Source organism: Equus asinus, chromosome 4 (assembly GCF_041296235.1).
Source record: "Equus asinus isolate D_3611 breed Donkey chromosome 4, EquAss-T2T_v2, whole genome shotgun sequence".
Lineage (NCBI taxonomy): Eukaryota > Metazoa > Chordata > Mammalia > Perissodactyla > Equidae > Equus > Equus asinus.
The window spans coordinates 12,515,901-12,535,620 of record NC_091793.1 but is presented as its reverse complement, the minus strand read 5'-3'; the positions used below and the strand labels follow the sequence as shown (position 1 = coordinate 12,535,620).

Genomic DNA, 19,720 nt, shown 5'->3' with positions numbered 1-19,720 from the left:
TGCCTCACCCGAGCAGCCCTCAGGCATCCTGGTAGTAGTTGTTGAAGTTGATGCGCAGCAGGAAGTCCTCCAGGTGGGGCTGGTAGCCACGGTTCACCAGCTTGGTCACCACTGGGGTGGGGGCAGGGGTGTCAGTGAGCAGCTCAGCTGGGGCCCACCCTGTGACCCCTGCCAAGCCCATGGGGGATGGGTCACCTTTGAAGAGAAAGTGGGAATAGTACTTGAAGGTACTGTAGGACTGCTGCATGAGGGCGAAGTTGGGGTGCTCGGCACCCCGGGGGCCACTGGCCGGGCCCCAGGGCTGGGAGATGAGCTGGCTGCGGAACTTGAGGATGAGGCTGAAGATGCTGTGGATGATGTTCATGACAGGCGCCGCCTTCTCCGTCAACAGGCCCCTGGGGGAGCAAGGTGGGTGCTGCTGGTGGGGCACGCCCGACCTCGGGGGACACAGCCCCAGGCACCCATGCCTCACCTGAAGACAGCCTTGTGCAGGTACTCGGCGTGGGCCCGCTGGATCTCCTCGAGGTCACCCACCACAGCCAGCCTGGCACGGAACTCACACCAGCTGACGTGCAGGATCTGGTTGGCGATGTAACCCTGGATGACCTTCACGAAGTGCTGCATCTCGTGCTTGAAAAGCTGCAGCTGGCGGAACTGCACGGAGCTGGCCACGTGGCTCACCAGCGCTGCAGAGGGTGAGGGGTGAGCTGCAGCCACAGCCAAGGGCACGCCCAGGCTCCAGCCAGGCCTCACCTGTGCGCTTGAGGTGGAAGCAGACGTCCTTGAGCGTCCACATCATGAGCTTCAGCTGCAGCAGGAAGGAGAAGATGCCACTGTACCTGCTCAGGCAGCTCTCGGTGATGACGATGTTGAGGGGCCAGTCCACCTGCCAGGGCAGCCAGCTCAGCACACCCCTGAGGGATGGCCCCCGTCCCGTCCACACCACAGAGCCCTGCTGACCTTGTACCTGAGCTCCAGGCAGCTTAGCACATCCGGGGCATTGGGGGCAAACGCCTCGGGCAGGGACTTGAGGGCGAAGGAGAGGTTGGCCGCATGTGGGGTGTCGCCGTGCAGGCTGTACTGCAGGGCCTTGCTCAGCACTGAGTTGAGCACCAGTGGGTTGAGGAGCTCCCCAGGCGTCTGCCCCGCCCCGAGCTGAGGCGGGAGAGGGCACATGTGTCCTGAGGGGTCCCGGGCACAGGCAGTGCCCCCGCCTGCAGTGCCCCCACCACACTCGCTCCATGCCAGGGCTACCTTCTCAAAGAGCAGGTCGCTGAGGGACTGGGCAAATTCGCCATCCTCCATCAGCAGGAAGTGGCGCAGTGCCTCGAAATGTGCCTCGAGGTGGAGCTCCACGAAGAAGTAGTCGACCGCGGCCTTGTTCACCAGGGAGACGCTGGCAGGAGGAGCTGCAGTCAGGTGCCGGCCAGGCAGCCTGGCCAGGCGGGGACAGGCGGGGGGCACTCACTGGGCAGCCAGCGGGGCGGTGAGGGAGCGCTTCAGGAGCACGGGCAGTGGCAGCAGCTCACTCAGCTGCACCGTGGTCTCGTCCGCATCTGATGGGCCCCGGGGGTCCTCAGAGAGGGCAAAGGCCCGGGGAAGCCCGTGGTGGAGGAGGCGGGCAACAGGAGGCTCTGCTGCAGGGATGACACAGGCCACTGTAGGGGCACAGGGCCACGTCCACCAGGCTCCCTCCTGCTTGCCCGCCCGCCGCAGCCAGCACACTCACACAGGGCCTCGTAGCTGTCTGGGTACTGCTCCAGGCGGTACTGCGCTGCCAGGCTTGCCAGGTAAGCCTGCTCCTTGTCCCAGCGAGCAGCCACCACCGCCTCTTCACCAAGGCCTGGGCTGCTCCGGGCATCCGCACCTTCCTAAGACAATCCAGCCTCAAGGAACGCCCCTTCCCCTTGTTTGGGAGAGGAGGGAAAGGGGGTTGGGACCCTCACAGGCTGCCCAATCCTGGAGGACAGAGCCCTCACTGCCCATGCAAGGCCAGGTGTGGGGCGGCCAGCAGAGCGTGCTCTCCCAGGCCCTGACCTCCAACTCCTGACCACATGTGCCCTGACCTTGGAGCCTGGAGGGTGGCTTGGAGAGACGTCCTCAGTGTCCCCACTCCTCCTTGGGCCTGAGCAGCATAAATGAGGCAGGAGGGGACATCAGGGCCAAGCACCTGCTGCTGGGCAGCACCTCCCACATCCCTAGCACAGCAGTCTTCTTACCCTCCCCCCAACCCTACCAGTGACAGGGCAGCTCTGGGGGCCCACTGACCTGGCTCCTCAGGAGTGCCATCTCCTAGAGCACCAGGCACAACCCCAGCAGGCAATGAGGCCTTGAGGCCACTCTCCTCCTCACAACCAGAAGCAGCCGCCAGAGCGCAGGAGCTCCCTGAGGCTGTCTCTGTGGGTAGCTGTGGCTCCTGGTCCTGGGTAGGGCTCTGTTCTTCCAGGCTGAGGCCTGACTGGGACACGTGGTCAGGGGAGTTCTGGTGGGACCTGGGCACATCGATCTGGGCTTCCTCTGGGAGTGCACCCAGCATCATGTGCGACTGAGACACATGTCCATGGACGTTCCACCGTGGCCGAGAGGGGGCCACATCCCACACGTTCTCCCCCACCCTGACGCTGGCATCAGACACATGTCCGTGGACGTTCCACCGTGGCCGGGACGGGACCACGTCCCACACGTTCTCCCCCACCCTAATGCTGGCATCAGACACGTGTCCATGGACATTCCACCGTGGCCGGGAAGGGGTCACGTCCCACACGTTCTCCCCCACCCTAATGCTGGCATCAGACACGTGTCCGTGGATGTTCCACTGTGGTCGGGAGGGGGCTATTCTGGAAGCATAACCCCCTGTGGGAACACTGCTCTCTGACACATGCCCCAGGACCTGGCCTGTGGCCTGGCTGCTCCGCTCCTGGAGGGAATTGTGCTGGGGGGAGTGTGGGTCAAGCAGAGCCATCTGCCCATCCAGGACACAGGTGTCCAGTTGCATGTGAGTGTCCCCCCACAGCTGCTGCCCCTCACTGCCCAAGTCACCTCCTACAGTGTCAAGGGGTCCTGGGGAAGCCAAGGTGGCTGCAGCCGGCCTCAGGATGCTTCTGAAGTCATACTCCTGTGGCCCAGCCAGCCCTGTGCCCACCACTGCAGACAGACCTAGGGGAGGCAGCTCTGAGCCGATGGTCTGCAGTGCCTCCTCCAGGACAGGGGCCATGCCGGTGTGCACAGGCTTCTTGGCCCCCTGGCCCAGGGGCAGGAAGTCTTGGATGCTGAGGCTTGCAGAGAAGGGCCCTGGCCCCTCTGCCTGCCCTGGCTGCTGGCCTGCTCCTGGCCCCGAGCTGCAGGCCCCTGCTGCTGGAGACTCTGGGGGCTGCAGGGGTGCACTTGGCCTGCTCAGGCCATCCCAGGCAACCAGGTGCTGCTCTGCACTCCCAGAATCACAGCTGCTACCTCCATCTGGGTGCTCGGGGCCCGGAGACGAGGCCTGAAATACAAGTACACATTGGTCCTTCCAGTTACCTGGCTCTGTCCCCCAAGTTCAGTTCTGCAACCAGCACCAAAACCTATCAAGTGGAGGGGCTGTGGGGACACAGGCCAGGCCTGGCGCCTGCTGTGCTCCCTGGGCAGCACAGGCCTGGGCGTCCAGCTCAGAGCCCCACATTACGCACCCTGGACCCTGACGGGCCCTCACCTGGGGGCGTGCACTTGGGAGGACAGCCAGTGGCTCCGGGGGCTTCTCCTCGGACAGGTCTTCCAGCATTCCCTGAAAGTCAACCAGCACGACTGAGGCAGCAGCTGTGCGGGGTGAGGAACAGAGCTGGCACTCAGAGCCCCCACAGCCTCACCCACCACAAGGAAGCTACAGCCCCACCGCTCATGGCGCCACAGCACTGAGCGGAGGCAAAGCCTGTGTCGCACCCTGCTCAAGGCCCGGGCCTACCGACAGCACCTCTCTTCCCAACCGCTACACCTCTGATCAACTGATGAGAATCATCAACCTCTCCTAAAAGGGCACGCAGGTCTGCGCGCCCTCTCCCAGGAGTTGGAGGCCCAAGGTCCAGGGGAAGAGCTCCTGCCTGGAACTACAGTGATACCTGGATGCGTTTCTGATCTTCTAAGAGGAAACGCAGCCGTGCACCCGTCAATCTGTGCCTCTGGATCCTCCACAACGCCTTCTGCTCCCGACGAGCCGCCTCTGCAGACAGCTTGCTGTAACGGTCAACCAGCGCCTGCCTGAAGCCACACCAAAGAGGACCCTCACCATGGGCACCCCACACTGTCCGGCCGGCGCCCCATGGGCTGGGATGGCTCTCTATGACAGAGGCCTCTGGCGGGCAGTCTGTGCAGTGTGGCACCTTCCCCAGGCGGCACTGGTGCCTCTGGGCCCCTGTACACCTGCAGTGGCTTCACTGGGCAGGTCTTTCTGCCCACCAGACTGGGAGGCCTAGTGGCCAGCACCCAGCCAGAGCTGAGCAGAGTGCTGAATGAATTCCAGAACGGGCACCTAGACAGCCTGAGCAAAGGGACCAGCAGCAGCCAGGCCACCCAGGCCCTCTGCGGGTGAGATCCCGCTTCCTGAGCTGCACAAAAGGCACCTGGCTGTTCTGCTGTGTGAACCCAGAGAACTGAAGATTAATACAAACAGGTACACAGAGTACAACACCGATGTAGGAACTGTTTAACTCAAAGGTGGCCCGGCACGTCATTCCCAGGATTCTGATCCTCTTGCCAGCAAGGGACTGGGTTCAAACCTGGACTGGCCATTTCCAATTTGGCTGCCACAGGCCAGGGACACAGCCTCTACACTTGGTTTTCTCCATGTGTAAATGGGAAAATAACATCTACTCACACACGCAGACACCACACATGCATGCAAATGCAGACATATGCACACACGTGTGCAACACAAATGCACAGACACGTGTGCTGCACAGACATGCAGAGATGTACACACACACAAGACACCACAGACACATGCACACAAAGACATGCATGCACATCATTTGCTGGCTCCAGGTCATAGCTCCATCAATGGTATCTAAGGTTGGGACAACTCAGATGCCGAGACGATGGGCAGAAAGTGACAGCCCCTGCCACAAAGGCCCCCCTTGGAGACACCAGCTCTGCTCCCAGCTTTGGGGAAATACGAGGGAGGGCAGGACAAGCTAATGGCATTGTAATGAGATAGACTTGGATACTGTGCTGGACAAATGCCCCATGTCTCTGTCAAGCTGTTAGGTTTAAAAATAAACAAATGAACAGAGAATGTTTAACTTAAACTGTGAAAATGAAGAGAAGAAACCCTCATTCAAAATGGAGTCAGGAAGCCCTGAAGAGGGAGCGCTCACACACACCACCTGTCGCAGCCAACTGCATGATCCCGGGCAGGAAGAGGCTCTCTCTACTACCCCAGCAGGAGGAAGATTTTCTCCTTGGCCAGCAACAGCCCAGCCAATGAGAAACCAATGAGCTCAGCAAATGAGAAGCTGTCACCACCCTGAACTCTTGCTCTCCTCCAATGGACTTCTGTTCAAAGCAGCCCCTCCCGAATTCCTCCTTTTTCTCTACAAAGTAACTTTCCTCTCCTGTGCTCTCCAGACCTACTGGCTGCCCTACCTCGCCTTCCTCTCCAGCTGCTCCTCCAGAGCCTTCAGCCTCTTCTCCCTGTCGCGGAGTTCACGGGCATAGCTGAAGTCATCATCCAGCTCCTCCTGCCTGGCCGCCCGGCGTCGCTGCACAACACCGCACACGCCGCCTCGCTGGTTAAACCCCCTCCACGGGCCGCCAGACTCCACACACCCACCACTCCCGGAGGGTGCACCCCACCCACCTCCTGGTCCTTCACAAACTGCTCTTTCAACCTCTGAAACTGCTCTCGCTTCCGGGCATCCAGAGCCATCCGCTCTGACATCTGCCGATCTGTATTGAGACAGTGAGAGGGGCACCGTTGGAGAAGCCCCCAGCAGGCGGCCCGCAGAACCAGAGGGAGGACCCAGCCACACACCACTAAGCGCACTCAAGACCCTGGACGCTGCCTCTCGGGCATGGACAATTAATTCTTGTTTCGCAATTTCCATTCGTAATTCCTGAAAAAGATCATCAGTAAACAACAGATCCTGATCCTCTGACCCCTCCCTGGGATGGCCAGAGAGGAGGCTGCTCAGACCCCAGGTGGGCTCCTCCAGGGACGGTGCCCAGGCTGTGAGGGCAAGGTGCCCCATCCCATGCAGTGACAAGGCTGGCTCCCAGGGCAGTGGACACACTCCTGCAGAGCGACCTGGGGCGGAGACCACAGGCTTGTGTGTGCCCAGCCTGGAGGGAACCAGGGGGCTTAGGGAGGGACTTCCCTGTAGGAATGGAGGACCAGGCCCAGGCCCCCAAATAAGCCAGCGGCCCCTGTGCCCCCAGCTCTTGCCCCACTCATGTCTCCCTGTGGCCCGCCAGGTACTAGGCCAAGAAGGGCTTTCCATCAGACCCCTCCCAGGTGCATAGGATACTCAAAGCTCAGGTCCTGGCACACCTGCCCCTTCTGAGCAGGAGAGGAGCTCACAGAGGCCACCGAGCACAGGAACCTCGGGTCCTGCTGCCCTGGAGCCACCACTTGGCCAGGAGTGGGCCTATCCACCACCCAGGCCAGCCCAGGAGAAGAGAGAACAGAGCCCCTGTCCAGGTGTCCCCACCCAGATGCACCACCAGGACAGAGAACACCAGGGGCAGCCTCGCCATCTGGCACGCCCCACACCCAGCACCCCTCCCTCCAGCCTGGGACCCATGGGGGGTGAGGGGGGCGCAAGGGAGGCCCCAGGGCAGGTGCCCGTGTACCTTCTCCTCCTTGCTGATGGAGCTGTGGCGCGCCACCCTCTCCATCCGCCCCACGTAGATAGCACAGTCCTTCTCGATCTCCTTCAGCTCTTCAAGGGAGAAAATGACTGAGATCCGAGGGACAGGGACATCGGACCAGCAGAGGTAATGCTGCCAAGGAGGGAGAGCCTGCAGTGAGGCTGCTGAGGCGTGGAACCCCACCCAGCTCTGCCTCCGTCTTTCTCGTGACTCTTATGGACAGCTTGCTTTCTCAGAAACATCCTCCTCAACCAAGGGGCATGACATCCTCCACGGTTCTAAGGACATAGCACACAGGCTGCGTGCGCTCTATGCCCAGGCCAAGGCTGCCCCATGGCCTGACTCCCACAAAGGACTTTTCAGAAGAAGCTGTGAAAACCTGGTGCTCTCCTCAGCCGCCCTCACTGGGGAGCCTTGGCTGTGAACACACAGAACACACAGGCACTCAGTCAGAGGTCACCCCATAGACCTGCCCTGCCTCTCTGACCCCTGCCCACCCTACCCCTAGGAGCCCCCACCCCACAGGCCCTACCACTCCTCTGGGAGCCCCGCACCCCACAGCCAATCTCTTGACAGCTCCAGAGGGCTCTGCCCTCTGACCTCACTAGCATGGACTCCCTCCCCACGTCCGCAGCTTCCACCCAGCCCCTGCGCCTGTCCTGGCCACTTCAGTTTGTTCTCAGCCCAGCACTAGCCATGGGCTGAGTCTGGCCCCTCCTCTGCCTGGACCCTCCCCAGCCCAGCATTCCTGGGCCCCCCGGTCCTGCTCTGGTCTCCACTCGGTTGTTCCCCACTACCTGGAACCCCAGGTCCACACACCTAGCCTGTCTGCCTCTGCCCAGACATCAGACAGCACCTCCTCACAAAGGCTGCCCATCCATACCCCTACATCCAACCTGGCCATCCTCCACAGGGCCTTGACCACATGGACACTGTCACAGACCTCTGCCCAGACCTCTGCTCCAGAGCACAGCCAGCCCCCAGTCCAGGGGGCCAAGACTCACTAAACCAGCCTGGGTCCATCTTCCTGTGGATGCAGCCCATCCCTGTTACTCTGGGGCGGTTTCTAACGCGGAGGAGGGAGGGAGCCCACTGCCCTTGGCCTTGGAAATGCCTTCGGCTTTTCCTCCTGTCTTTGAACAAATGCCTGCAAACTCCACAGACCTGCTCATGAAACTCTCAGGGGAAACTGAGGGAAAGGTCACCACGATCCCTGATCTAACACAGCTGACCCAGAGCCAAGGACAGATGGCCGGGTCTCAGGGGGGCGAGAAGGGGGGTGTGACAGGTTGGGGCCTCGGCTCCCGAGGGCCAGCATGACCAGAAGGGACAAGAGGGGCAGGGCGAGGGGCAGCATGCTGCGGTGTGCAGGGGGCGGGACCCTCCTCACCCGAGGACAGCAGAGCTTCAGCAGGTTGATGGTCTTCCCACACACATAGACGTCGTGGGCAATGTGCTTCAAGAACATGGGGACGCAGTCCTCCACCTCTTTGGAAATGAGAACGTAGCCATGGGTCCAGTAAAACTTATCTGCATGTGGAACAAGACACATGGCTGGCCTGTGTCCAGTAATAGCCCTGACCCACCTGACGGCGTGGGGCCCGGCCCAGCAGACAGCCACCACCTACCTCTGAAGCCCAGGTACTCCTGGTTCACCTGGATCATGAACTCGCCGTAAACGTCTCTGAAGACCCCACTATACACCCAGTCGTGGATGAACCTGCAGTGGGGTGAGGGGGAGGAAGGGGGCCGGGCCAGCAGTGAGGTGGGAAGCCCACCTATCCTGCCCTCCCCCCTCATCTATGATGCCTATGCTCAGCAAGTGTCTGACAAGAGGATGCTCTCAGATATCTGCTGGGACTGAGTGTGGCCCCCCACCACCCAGCAGTCCAGGTCCCTGCCCCTCCCCCAGCCTCCCCACCGGGTGTAGGGCTCGCAGCTGGTCTTGAGCAGAGACAGCAGCACAGGGTAGTGCTCATTGCTGCAGTTATCCAGGGCCTCCTGGTAGAGGTATGAGAGCAGCTTCACCCCCTGGAGACAGCAAGGGGAGGGGGCTCAGCCCATGCACCATGTGCAGCACATGGGGAGCCCCACCCCGGGGGGCCACGCTCAGCCACTCTGCTTTCCCAGAGCCGGCCAGGCCACCACTGGGCAAGAATGCAGAACTTACAGTGGGGAATGCCACCCCGGGCTCTCCTCCACTGGAGGCGGGGAGCGCAGTGCCAACCCCACAAAGCTCAGCCAGGTACCTAGACAGAGGAAAGGGAGACCAGGTGAGCAGACACTCAGAGCCCCGGGCTAGGGGAGACCAGGTGAGCAGGACATATCCCAGGCCCTTCTCTGCCTGTCTTCATGCTCGGGCTTTAAAACCACCTGCACCTCAAGGATCTGAGTTGAGCTTCCTTCCAGACCCCTCCCCGGGCACTCCATGCATTTCCACCTCCTTCTCAGGCTCGGCCAAGACTCAGATTCACCTGGAGTCCGTGACCTTTCCCCTGTGCCTGTGGCTCTACCTTGAGACCCCCTCCTGCATTCCCACCACCTTGCCCAGGTTGCCATCTCCTAAGGCCTGGATTACTGACAAGCCCCCTCTGGGGCCCTCACCCCCTCCACCCAGCTGCAGTCTTCTCCACACGGCAGCACAGCCCCCACTCCAGCACCCTCCCACTTGCCTCATCGTGCCCCATCTCCAGCCCTCAGGCCTCCACACCCCTACCCCCTGCCTACAAGGACTCCTCTCCCACTGAACCACCTCCCCAGGAACCCCAACCCTCACTGTCCCTTCTCCATATGGCACCTGCCAACAGACACTCTGCCTGGCGTTTACTAACCAGCTTGTGAGCGCCAGGAGCCGGATTCCTGGGGACCCTATGTGCCCTGGAGGCAGGAGCGCTCAACCCTACACAGGGCCCGACACGGCAGGCCACCCACAGACACAGGTGCACAGCACCCAGCACCTGGAGCCACACCTCCCAGGAGGGCTGTTCTCATGGGCCCTCCAGCGCCCAGCAAGCCCCACGTGTGGCCGCCATGCCGAGGCTCACCTGAGCTGCCGGCCCAGTTTCTTGAAGAGAAAGCCAATGGTGAGGAGGCTCAGGGTGGGTGGAGTGGAGAGCACACAAGCTCGGTAGTACTGCAGGTACCTCCTCAGGCCGCTGGTGAAGGCCTGTGGGGGCAAGGGGCTGGAAGGGAGCCGGCCAGGTGGGGGCAAGGGGCTGGAAGGGAGCCGGCTAGGTGGGGGCAAGGGGCTGGAAGGAGGCTGGCCAGGTGGGGGCAAGGGGCTGGAAGGGAGCCGGCCAGGTGGGGGCAAGGGGCTGGAAGGGAGCTGGCTAGGTGGGGGCAAGGGGCTGGAAGGAGGCCGGCCACGCACAGGACACGCCCACCAGGTAGAGCTTGAAGGAGACGCGGGTGTGGGGAGAAGGGCCTGGCGCCCGTCCACAGTCCTGGGGCTCCACTGTTCCAAGGGACAGACATCTGTGGGTCATACCCAGACATGCCCGCCCATCTGGAAGCAAGGAGCCTTCAGGGAAGCCGAGGGACCCCCGCAAATCCTGTCCATGCAGCTGAGGGCAGCCGCACCAAGACACCGGGACCTGCGGGTCCTGACTCTGCACACAGGCACTAACTCCAAGAGGGTCTGTGGCTGCTCAGACCCCAAGACATGAGCGTCCTGGGCAGCACCACAGCAGTGTGGCCCCAGCTCAGCTCATATCTTTACAGGAGGTCTGCACAGAATGCCCCGGAACAAAGGTCAGTCCACTCACCAGCAAGGAGACAGCCGTCCTGCCCATGTCCCAGATGACCGGCACAGCAGCCCCCTCTTAGCTGGTCTCCTGCCCTCCCCAGGCCCAGCCTACACTGTCTAGACCCAACCGCATCACACCACCTCCACAACCTGCTGCAGCGCAAGAACCGAAGGGACCTGCAGCTCAGCCCCAGGCCAGCCCTGCTCCCTGCCCAGCACACAGTACCCTGCCCTCAGGGCGCCCCAGCACCCTGCTCGTCTAGATGCCTGCCTCCGACACAGGCCCACAAGCTGTGCTGGAGGCTGCACGACGCATACGGGCCGACAAGAAGGCTTTCAAGAAGAGCTGGTCCAGCCCTCACTCCCAGAACTTCACTCACTAAGTAAGGGAGATGCACGGCATCGGTCACTGTGCAGTGCATGGGGCCCAGTGGGGACAGGCAGCGTGTGCCCATCCCATACCACCTCATCCTTCCCCCAGCTCCCCAAAGTGTTGGCCGCGCCTGCCTCCCACCATCCCATGGCCCAAACACGTCCACCCCAGGTTTCCAGTGAGATGACGGATAAAGTAAAACATGGTCACCCCATTCCTGAAGAAGAGTAACTGTCAGGTTTTAGACGTTATCAAAGAAACAAAAGGTTTGGACTCAGTGGTCCTGGGGTAGGACTGGAGGCTCTCTTTTCCACAAAGTGTGCAGCTCTCAGGAAGATATGAGACAGCTGGGAGGCCAAGGCCGTACCTGGAACACGAGGCCTTTGCCGCAGGAGGAGTCCAGCACCGGCTGCACGGAGAAGTGGCTTAGGCGCGCGTAGTGGGTCCCACACTCCGCCACCTCTGAGAGGAGGCTGCTGATGCTCTCGGGGGACGCTCCTGATACGTGGACGCCCCGCTTCACCATGAAGGCATGAGCCGGCTGCACAGGACAGAGGAGAGGCCACTGAGGCCAGGCACTCAGAGCCCAGTGTGGTGCTGTATGTAAGTGCTCGACATTAAGCTTTTTAGGCGGAGGCAGCCACTTCAAAGACGTCCATCTCAAACAAACACGTTGCCAGCTACGCGACCAGACAAGGAGCCAGGCCACCCCACCACAAAGCTCCCCTTTCAGAAAGCCTGGGTGACCCAGATAACCAACCCCTCAAGTGACACCACTTTCCCCTTCCTGAGCCCTAATTCCCACTCTTACAGTTTAAACTCAGCAATAAAGAGTGGACCTGGGAAACCTTAGGCCACACCCTCGGACCCTAACAAAGGCAGATCCCCAGGACCACACTCTCTCCCCGGCCCCGCCATGACCTCACGGTGTGGCCCTGGGGAGGCTGTGTACCCTCCAAGACCTAGGAGTGATAAACCTTGTTCTTCAAAGTTCCCTGATGATTTCTTGCTGAGGTGTGTCCTGTGATTATAATAAGAACCACAAGGACCCCGAACAGCCAAAGCAATCCTGAGAAAAAAGAACAAAGCTGGAGGCATCACAATCCCTGACTTCAAAATATACTACAAAGAAATCAAAACAGCATGGTACTGGCACAAAAAACAGACACATAGATCAATGGAACAGAATCGAGAGCCCAGAAATAAAACCACATACCACACATCTATGGACAGCTAATCTCTCTTTTTTGTGTGTGTGTGAGGGAGATTAGCCCTGAGCTAACATCTCTGCCAATCTTCCTCTATTTTATGTGGGACACCGCCACGGTATGGCTTGACGAGTGGTGCTAGGTCCGCATCCAGGATCCAAACCTGCAAACCCCAGGCCGCCGAAGCAGAGCATGCAAACTTAACCACTACGCCACCAGGCCAGCCCCTATAAACAGCTAAACTTTGACAAAGGAGCCAAGAACATACAATGGAGAAAGGAAAGTCTCTTCAACAAATGGTGCTGGGAAAACTGGAAAGCCACATGTAAAGAATGAAAATAGACCATCATCTTATGCCACACACAAATACTAACTCAAAATGGATTAACGACTTGAATGTAAGACCTGAAAGCATAAAAATCTTAGAAGAAAATATAGGCAGTATGCTCTCTGACATCAGTCTTAGAAGGGTCTTTTCAAATACCATATCCACTCAGACAAGGGAAACAAAATAGAAAATAAACAAATGGGACTTCATCAGACTAAAGAGCTTCTGCAAGGCAAGGAAATCATGAACAAAATGAAAAGACAGCCTAACAACTGGAGAAAATATCTGCAAATCACATATCCGAAAAGTGGTTAATTTCCAAACTATATAGAGAACTCATATAACTCAACAACAGAAAAATGGGGGCCAGCCCCACGGTCGAGTGGTTAAGTTCGCGCGCTCTGCTTCGGCAGCCCAGGGTTTCGCTGGTTTGGATCCTGGGCGCAGACATGGCACCGCTCATCAGGCCACGCTGAGGCAGCGTCCCACATGCCACAACTAGAAAGACCCACAACTAAAATATACAACTATGTACTGGGGGGATTCAGGAAGAAAAAGCAGGTGGAAAAAAAAAGGAAGATTGGCAACAGTTGTTATCTTAGGTGCCAATCTTTAAAAAAATAAATAAATACTTTTTTAAAAATTAAAAGAAAAAAATGAACAACCTATTAAAAAATGGGAGAGGATCTGAACAGACATTTTCCAAAGAAGATATACAAATGGCCAACAGGCACGGGAAAAGATGTCCAACATCACTAATTATTAGGGAAATGCAAATCAGAACTACAATGAGATATCACCTCCCGCTCATCAGAATGGGTATAATTAACAAGACAAGAAATAACAAGTATAGGAGAGGATGTGCAGAAAAGGGAACCCTCACACAATGCAAACTGGTGCAGCCACTATGAAAAACAGTATGGAGATTTCTGAAAAAATTAGAAATAGAAATACCATACGATCCAGCCATCCCACTACTGGGTATTTATCCAAAGATCATGAAATCAACAATCAAAAGAGATCTATGCACCCCTATGTTCACTGCAGCATTATTCACAATAGCCAAGACGTAGAAGCAACCCAAGTGCCCGTCAGCGGATGAATAGATAAAGAAGATGGGGTGTACATATATACACAGTGGAATACTACTCAGCCAAAAAAGACAAAATCATGCCATTTGTGGCAATATGGATGGACCTAGAGGGTATCATGCTAAGTAAAATAAGTCAGAAAGAGAAAGACCAGTATCATATGATTTCATTCATATGTGGAAGATAAACAAACATAGATAAGGAGAACAGACTAGTGGTAACCAAAGGAGGAGGGAGTCGGGGGAAGGCAAAAAGGGTAAAGGGGCACATATATATGGTCATGGATAAAAACTAGAGTATTGGTGGTGAACACAAGCAGCCTATATGGAAACTGAAATATAATAATGTACACCTGAAATCTACACAGTGTTATAAGCTAATATGACTTCAATAAAAAAAAAAAAAAAAAAAAAGAACCACAAGGGCCAGCCCAGCCACTACATCGGCCCAGTGATGGAGGGGGCTCCCCAGTAAATATAGGCTGAGTAAGTGCCTCAGGCATTCCTATCCTACAGCATCACTATCCACAGGCTGGGACTGACACAACACCTTTCAACAGGTTAAGATGGTAAATGTTATGTTATATGTATTTTACTGCAATTTTAAGAAAACAAAAACAACAAAAATGCTCACAACAAAGAAAAGCCCAGGACCAGATAGCTTCACTGGTGAATCTACCAAACAAGTAAAGAAAACCAATTGTTCTCAAACTCTTCCAAAAATTGAAGAGGAGGGAACACTTCCTAATTCTAAGAGGCCAGTATTGCCCCAATTCCAAAGTTAAGATAAAGACATTACAGGAAGAAAACTATAGGCCAATATCCCTTTTGAACACATACGCAAAAATCCTCAATAAAATACTAACAAACCAAATCCAGCAGCATATTGAAAGGATTATATACCACAAACAAGTGGGTTTTATTGGTGGAATGCAAGCATAGTTCAACATACAAAAATCAACATATTAAAACCACGTTAATAGAAAGGAAAAAAAACATACAATTATCTCAATTGATGCAAAAAAAGTGTGTGACAAAACTCAACACCCTTTCATGACAGCAGTGCTCAATAAACTAGGACTAGAAGGGAACTTCCTCACCATGACAAAGGCCATGTATGAAAGACCCACAGCTGACATCACAGTGTGAAAGAAAAAGCTTCTCCCCTAAGACCATTAACAAGGCAAGGATGCCTGCTTTCACTACTTCTGTTCAAAATAGTACTGGAAATCCTAGCAGAGCAATTAGGCAAGAAAAGGAAATAAAAGGCATCCAAACTGGAAAGGAAAAAGTACAATTATCTATTTGCAGATTACACAATATTATACACAGAAAACCCTAAGGAATCCACAAAAAAGAAAAATCTGTCAGAACTAATACACAAATCCAGCAGGCTACAAAATTAACACACAAACATCAGTTGTATTTCTATATACTAGCAATAAAAAATCTAAAAGGAAATTAAAAAAACAATTCCATTACAACAGCAATATAAGAATATAACACTTAGGGATAAATTCAACCAAGGAGGCAAAAGATTTGCTACAATGAAAACTATAAAACATTGCTGAAAGAAAATAAAAACCTAAATAAATGGAAAGACATACCATGTTCATGGACTGGAATACAGTCATGAATCACCCAACAGTGTTCTGAGAAATGCGTCCTTAGGCAACTTCGTCCTTGTGCAAACATCAGTGACCTATACAAACCTAGATGGTGTGGCCTCCACACACCCAGGCCATATGGTACAGCCTACTGCTCCCAGGTGCAAACCTGTGCAGCCTGTTACTGTACTGAATACTGCTGGCAGGTGCAACACAATGCTAAGTATTTGTGTATCTAAACAGAGACAAGGTACAGTAAAAATACAGTATAAAAGATAGAAAATAATGCACTTGTGCAGGGCACTGACCATGAATGGAACCTGCAGGACTGGAAGTTGCTCTGAGTCAGTGAGTGAGTGGTGAGTGAATGTGGAGGCCCAGGACATTACTGGACACTACTGCAGACTTCATAAACATTTTAACTTAGGCTATGCTAGATTTATTTAAAAAACAGTTTTCTTTCTTCAGTAATAAATTAGCCTTAGCTTACTTTAACTTCTTCATTTTATAACCTTTAAAAGTTTTTTAACTACATTACTAACACTTAGCTTAAAACACAAACACACTGTACAGCTGTACAAAAATATTTTATTTATGTGCTTATTTTATATGCTTTTTTCTATTTTAAAATTTTATTTTATTTTATTTTTTCACTTTTTAAACTTTTTTGTTAAAAACTAAGACACAAGGGCCAGTCTGGTGGCACAGCGGTTAAGTGCGCACGTTCCACTTTGGCAGCCTGGAGTTCACCAGTTCGGATCCCAGGTGCAGACATGGCACCGTTTGACAAGCCATGCTGTGGTAGGCATCCCACATTTAAAGTAGAGGAAGATGGGCACGGATGTTAGCTCAGGGCCAGTCTTCCTCAGCAAAAAGAGGAGGATTGGCAGCAGATTTTAGCTCAGGGCTGATCTTCCTCAAAAAAAAAAAAACTAAGACACAAACACACACATTAGCCTAGGCCTACACAGGGTCAGGATCATCAATGTCACAGTCTTCCATGTCTACATCTTGTCCCACTGGAAGGTCTTCAGGGCAATAACATGCATGGAGCTGTCATCTCCTATGATAACAATGCCTTCTTCTGGAACACCTCCTGAAGGACCTGCCTGAGGCTCTTCTTGAGGAGGTGTCACTCTTTTCAGAAATACGTCCATGGTGGTTTGTTTCTTTTTTCATCATAGATTTGCTTATAAGCAGATAATGCACCATGAACATTCCTCTCTATTCATGAAAACCTTTTGGTGTTGAGGTCCGTGTTCTCAAACCTAAGGAGCTTGTTGAGGTCAGCCAAAGCTTCTGCTAAACCCTTCACTGTGAATTTTCTTGGGGGTTCTTCTGCAGTTTCCATTTCTCTTGCCTGTTCTTCAACTACACATTCCTGTTCCAGTTCCAACAACTTCTCATTAGTCAATTCCTCAGGAACCACCTCTAGGAGCCCCTCAATGTCATCCTCATCCACACCTAAGTTAAAGTTGTTTGCCATCTCAACTACAGCCTTGATTTTTGCAACCTCCTCATCCTTGGCAAAACTTCTGAAGTCATGGACAAACCCCTTGAGTGTCTTCTTCCAAATGCCATTCATGCACTCTCCGATAACATCACCCCAAACCCAAGCAAGGTTCTTGATGCAGTCATAGAGATTATAATCTTTCCCGAATTGCATCGTCTTCCTCAGCTGCAACAATAGTCTGGGCAAAGGTCTTCCTCAGGTAGTAGGCTTTAAAAGCTGCTATAACTCCTTGATCATTGGTTGAATCAAAGATGTAGTGTTTGGAGGGAGAAAGACTGCTTAGATATTGGGATGAAGATCACCAATAAAGGAGGATGTCTGGGAGCTTTATCAACAATAAGCAGGGGCTGGCCCCGTGGCCGAGTGGTTCAGTTCATGTGCTCCGCTTCAGTGGCCCAGGGTTTCACCAGTTTGGATCCTGGACACGGACATGGCACCACTCATCAAGCCATGCTGAGGCGACATCCCACATGCCACAACTAGAAGGACCCACAACTAAAAATATACAACGAGGTATCAGGGGACTGGAAAAAGGAAAAATAAAACCTTTAAAAAAAATAAATAAGCAAAATTTTGAAAGGTATGTTATTCTCCAAATAGTACTTCTCTATCCCACTGGCACAGCAATTCAGGAGGGCACCCTGGAAGAGGAGCAGAGTCCACCATGACTTCTTGCTCCTGTAGTGCACTGACAGTGTGTGCTTATGACATGCTTGAAGGCCCTGCGGTTGTCACTGTACCAGATCACAAAGGGCTTCAATTTGTAGCCTGCAACACTGCCCCCAGGCAAGACTGTTATCTGGTCTTTAAAAGCTTGAAACCTGGCATTGTCTTGACCTCCTTATGGATGAAAGTCCTTTCAGGCATCTGTTTTCAAAACAGAGAGGTTTCATCTGTACTGAATATTTGCTCTGGCAAGTGATTTTCCTCCATAACCAGCTTATCTGGAGTTTACAACAGTCCTGCAGCTGCCTTCACATCAGCACTCGCAGACTCACTGCTCACTTTCACGTGACGCAGTGAGTAACGATTCCTGAGTCATTTAAACCACCCAGAGCTGGCAGTAAATTCGACATCGTAGTCGGATCCAGCCTCTCCTTTCAACATCACAAATAAACTCTCTGCTTTGGCCTCATCATCACGGAGCTGAGAGGGATGTGCTTCTGTGCCTGGTCTTCCATCCAGGTCATCAGAAGTTTCTCCATGTCTGATACAGGCCATGCTTGAATTTTTGTCAGTCTCGTTACCTTCAATGAAGCAGATCCTTTAACAGCTTCCGTCACCTTGTTCTTGTTCTTCAAGATCGCAGCTATGGTGGAATGGGACACGCCTAACTGGGGAGCAATAATCATCATTGATTTTCCACCTTCGTGGTCCTTAATCATTTTAATTTCGTTTCCAGGTCAACTACTCGACGTGGCCTCTTACTGGCAACATTAGCAGTGGATTTTGTACACTTAGGGGCCGTGATGAACAAAACAACATGAGATTAAATCAAGCAAAGAGAAAATGACGCGATGTGCACGAGGCTGCTGCCAGTGTAACACAGCATAGTGTTTTACAATAAGCTTTTTTACTAAGTAGAAAGAGTTCACTGTAAAATAATGATAAAAAGTATAGGATAGTATATAAGCCAGTAACGTAGCCATGTATTGTCGTTATCAAGTATTGCGTACTGTACGTAATTGTATGTGCTACACTTTTATATGACTGGCAGTGCAGTTTTTACACCAGCATCACCACAAGCACGAGTAATGCGTTGTGCTATGACATTATGATGGCTGTGATGTCACTAGGTGACAGGAATTTTTCAGCTCCATTATAATCTCATGGGACCACTGTCAAAAATGTGGTCTGTTGTTGACCGAAACATCATCATGAGGCACAGGACTGTATTTAATATTGTTAGGATAATAATACTACTCAAAGCAATCTGTGAACTCAATGCAATCTCTATCAATATCCCAATGGTGGTTTTTGCAGAAATAGAAAAGCCGATTCTAAAATTCATGTGGAATTGCAATGGGCCCTGAATAACCAAAACAATCTTGAAAAAGAAGAAAAAAGTTGGAAGACTCACACTTCCTGAGTTCAAAACTTACTATAAAGCTACAGTGATCAAGATAGTGTGGCACAAGCATAAGAACAGACATACAGACCAATGGAAAAGAACAGAGCCCAGAAATAAATCCTCACATATAGGGTCAATTTTTTTTTTTTGAGGAAGATTAGCCCTGAGCTAACATCTGCTGCCAATCCTCCTCTTTTTTTGCTGAGGAAGACTGGCCCTGAGCTAACATCCGTGCCCATCTCCCTCTACCTTGTATGTGGGATGCCTACCACAGCATGGCTTGTCAAGCGGTACCATGTCCGCACCCAGGATCCGAACTGGCAAACCCCAGGCCGCCGAAGCAGAACGTGTGCACTTAACCACTGCACCACCAGGCCAGCCCCTCGGTTTCTTAAATATGATACCAAAAGCACAGGCAACAAAAGAAAAAAATAAACTACTTCATCACAATGAAAAACTTTTGTGCTTCAAAGGAAACTATCAAGAGAGTGAAAAGACAACCTACAGAAGGGAGGAAATATTTGTAAATCATATATTGACAAGGGATTAATACCCAGAATACATACAGAACTCCTACAAGTCAACAACCCAACTCAAAAATGGGCCAAGGACTCAAATAGACATTTCTCCAAAGAAGATACACAAATGGCCAATAAGCACTTGGAAAAATGCTCAATATCTTAGTCATTATGGAAATGCAAATCAAAACTACAGTGAGTACTACTACTTCACATCCATTGGGACAGCTATTATTTACAAAAATCGAAAAACAAAACTCTAAAAATAACAAGTGTTAGCAGAGGAATTGGAACCCTGGTACGTCACTGGAGGGAATATAAAATGGTACAGCCACTGCGGAAAACAGCTTGTTGGTTCCTCAAAAACTTACACAGAGTTACCATAGGACCCAGCAATTACACTCCTAGGTATACACTTAAGCAAAAT

At 53.3% G+C, this 19,720-nt stretch overlaps 1 protein-coding gene across 6 annotated transcripts in view; it reads right to left on the bottom strand.

The window, feature by feature from the left end:
- The window catches only part of TUBGCP6 (tubulin gamma complex component 6), a 29,327-nt gene that overhangs the window by 1,788 nt on the left and 7,819 nt on the right, over nt 1–19,720 (bottom strand). For 2 of the 6 annotated variants that reach the window (XM_044777143.2, XM_044777152.2), the window contains 22 exons: nt 11,326–11,499; nt 9,885–10,006; nt 9,011–9,089; nt 8,762–8,871; nt 8,469–8,560; nt 8,231–8,370; nt 6,823–6,972; nt 6,005–6,086; nt 5,831–5,919; nt 5,617–5,732; nt 4,095–4,233; nt 3,692–3,763; nt 2,269–3,484; nt 2,067–2,125; nt 1,730–1,871; nt 1,469–1,637; nt 1,255–1,396; nt 961–1,155; nt 754–886; nt 473–686; nt 196–395; nt 9–111 (listed from right to left, as the gene is read on the bottom strand). In XM_044777143.2, the coding sequence (XP_044633078.2) occupies nt 20–111; nt 196–395; nt 473–686; nt 754–886; nt 961–1,155; nt 1,255–1,396; nt 1,469–1,637; nt 1,730–1,871; nt 2,067–2,125; nt 2,269–3,484; nt 3,692–3,763; nt 4,095–4,233; nt 5,617–5,732; nt 5,831–5,919; nt 6,005–6,086; nt 6,823–6,972; nt 8,231–8,370; nt 8,469–8,560; nt 8,762–8,871; nt 9,011–9,089; nt 9,885–10,006; nt 11,326–11,499 (3,927 nt within the window). In that variant the 3' untranslated portion in view covers nt 9–19. Of the gene's footprint in view, nt 1–8; nt 112–195; nt 396–472; nt 687–753; nt 887–960; nt 1,156–1,254; nt 1,397–1,468; nt 1,638–1,729; nt 1,907–2,066; nt 2,126–2,268; nt 3,485–3,691; nt 3,764–4,094; nt 4,234–5,616; nt 5,733–5,830; nt 5,920–6,004; nt 6,087–6,822; nt 6,973–8,230; nt 8,371–8,468; nt 8,561–8,761; nt 8,872–9,010; nt 9,090–9,884; nt 10,007–11,325; nt 11,500–19,720 lie in introns of those variants that run through there. The other 4 variants (XR_011502512.1, XR_006532328.2, XM_044777146.2 and 1 more) reach the window with 4 other exon arrangements.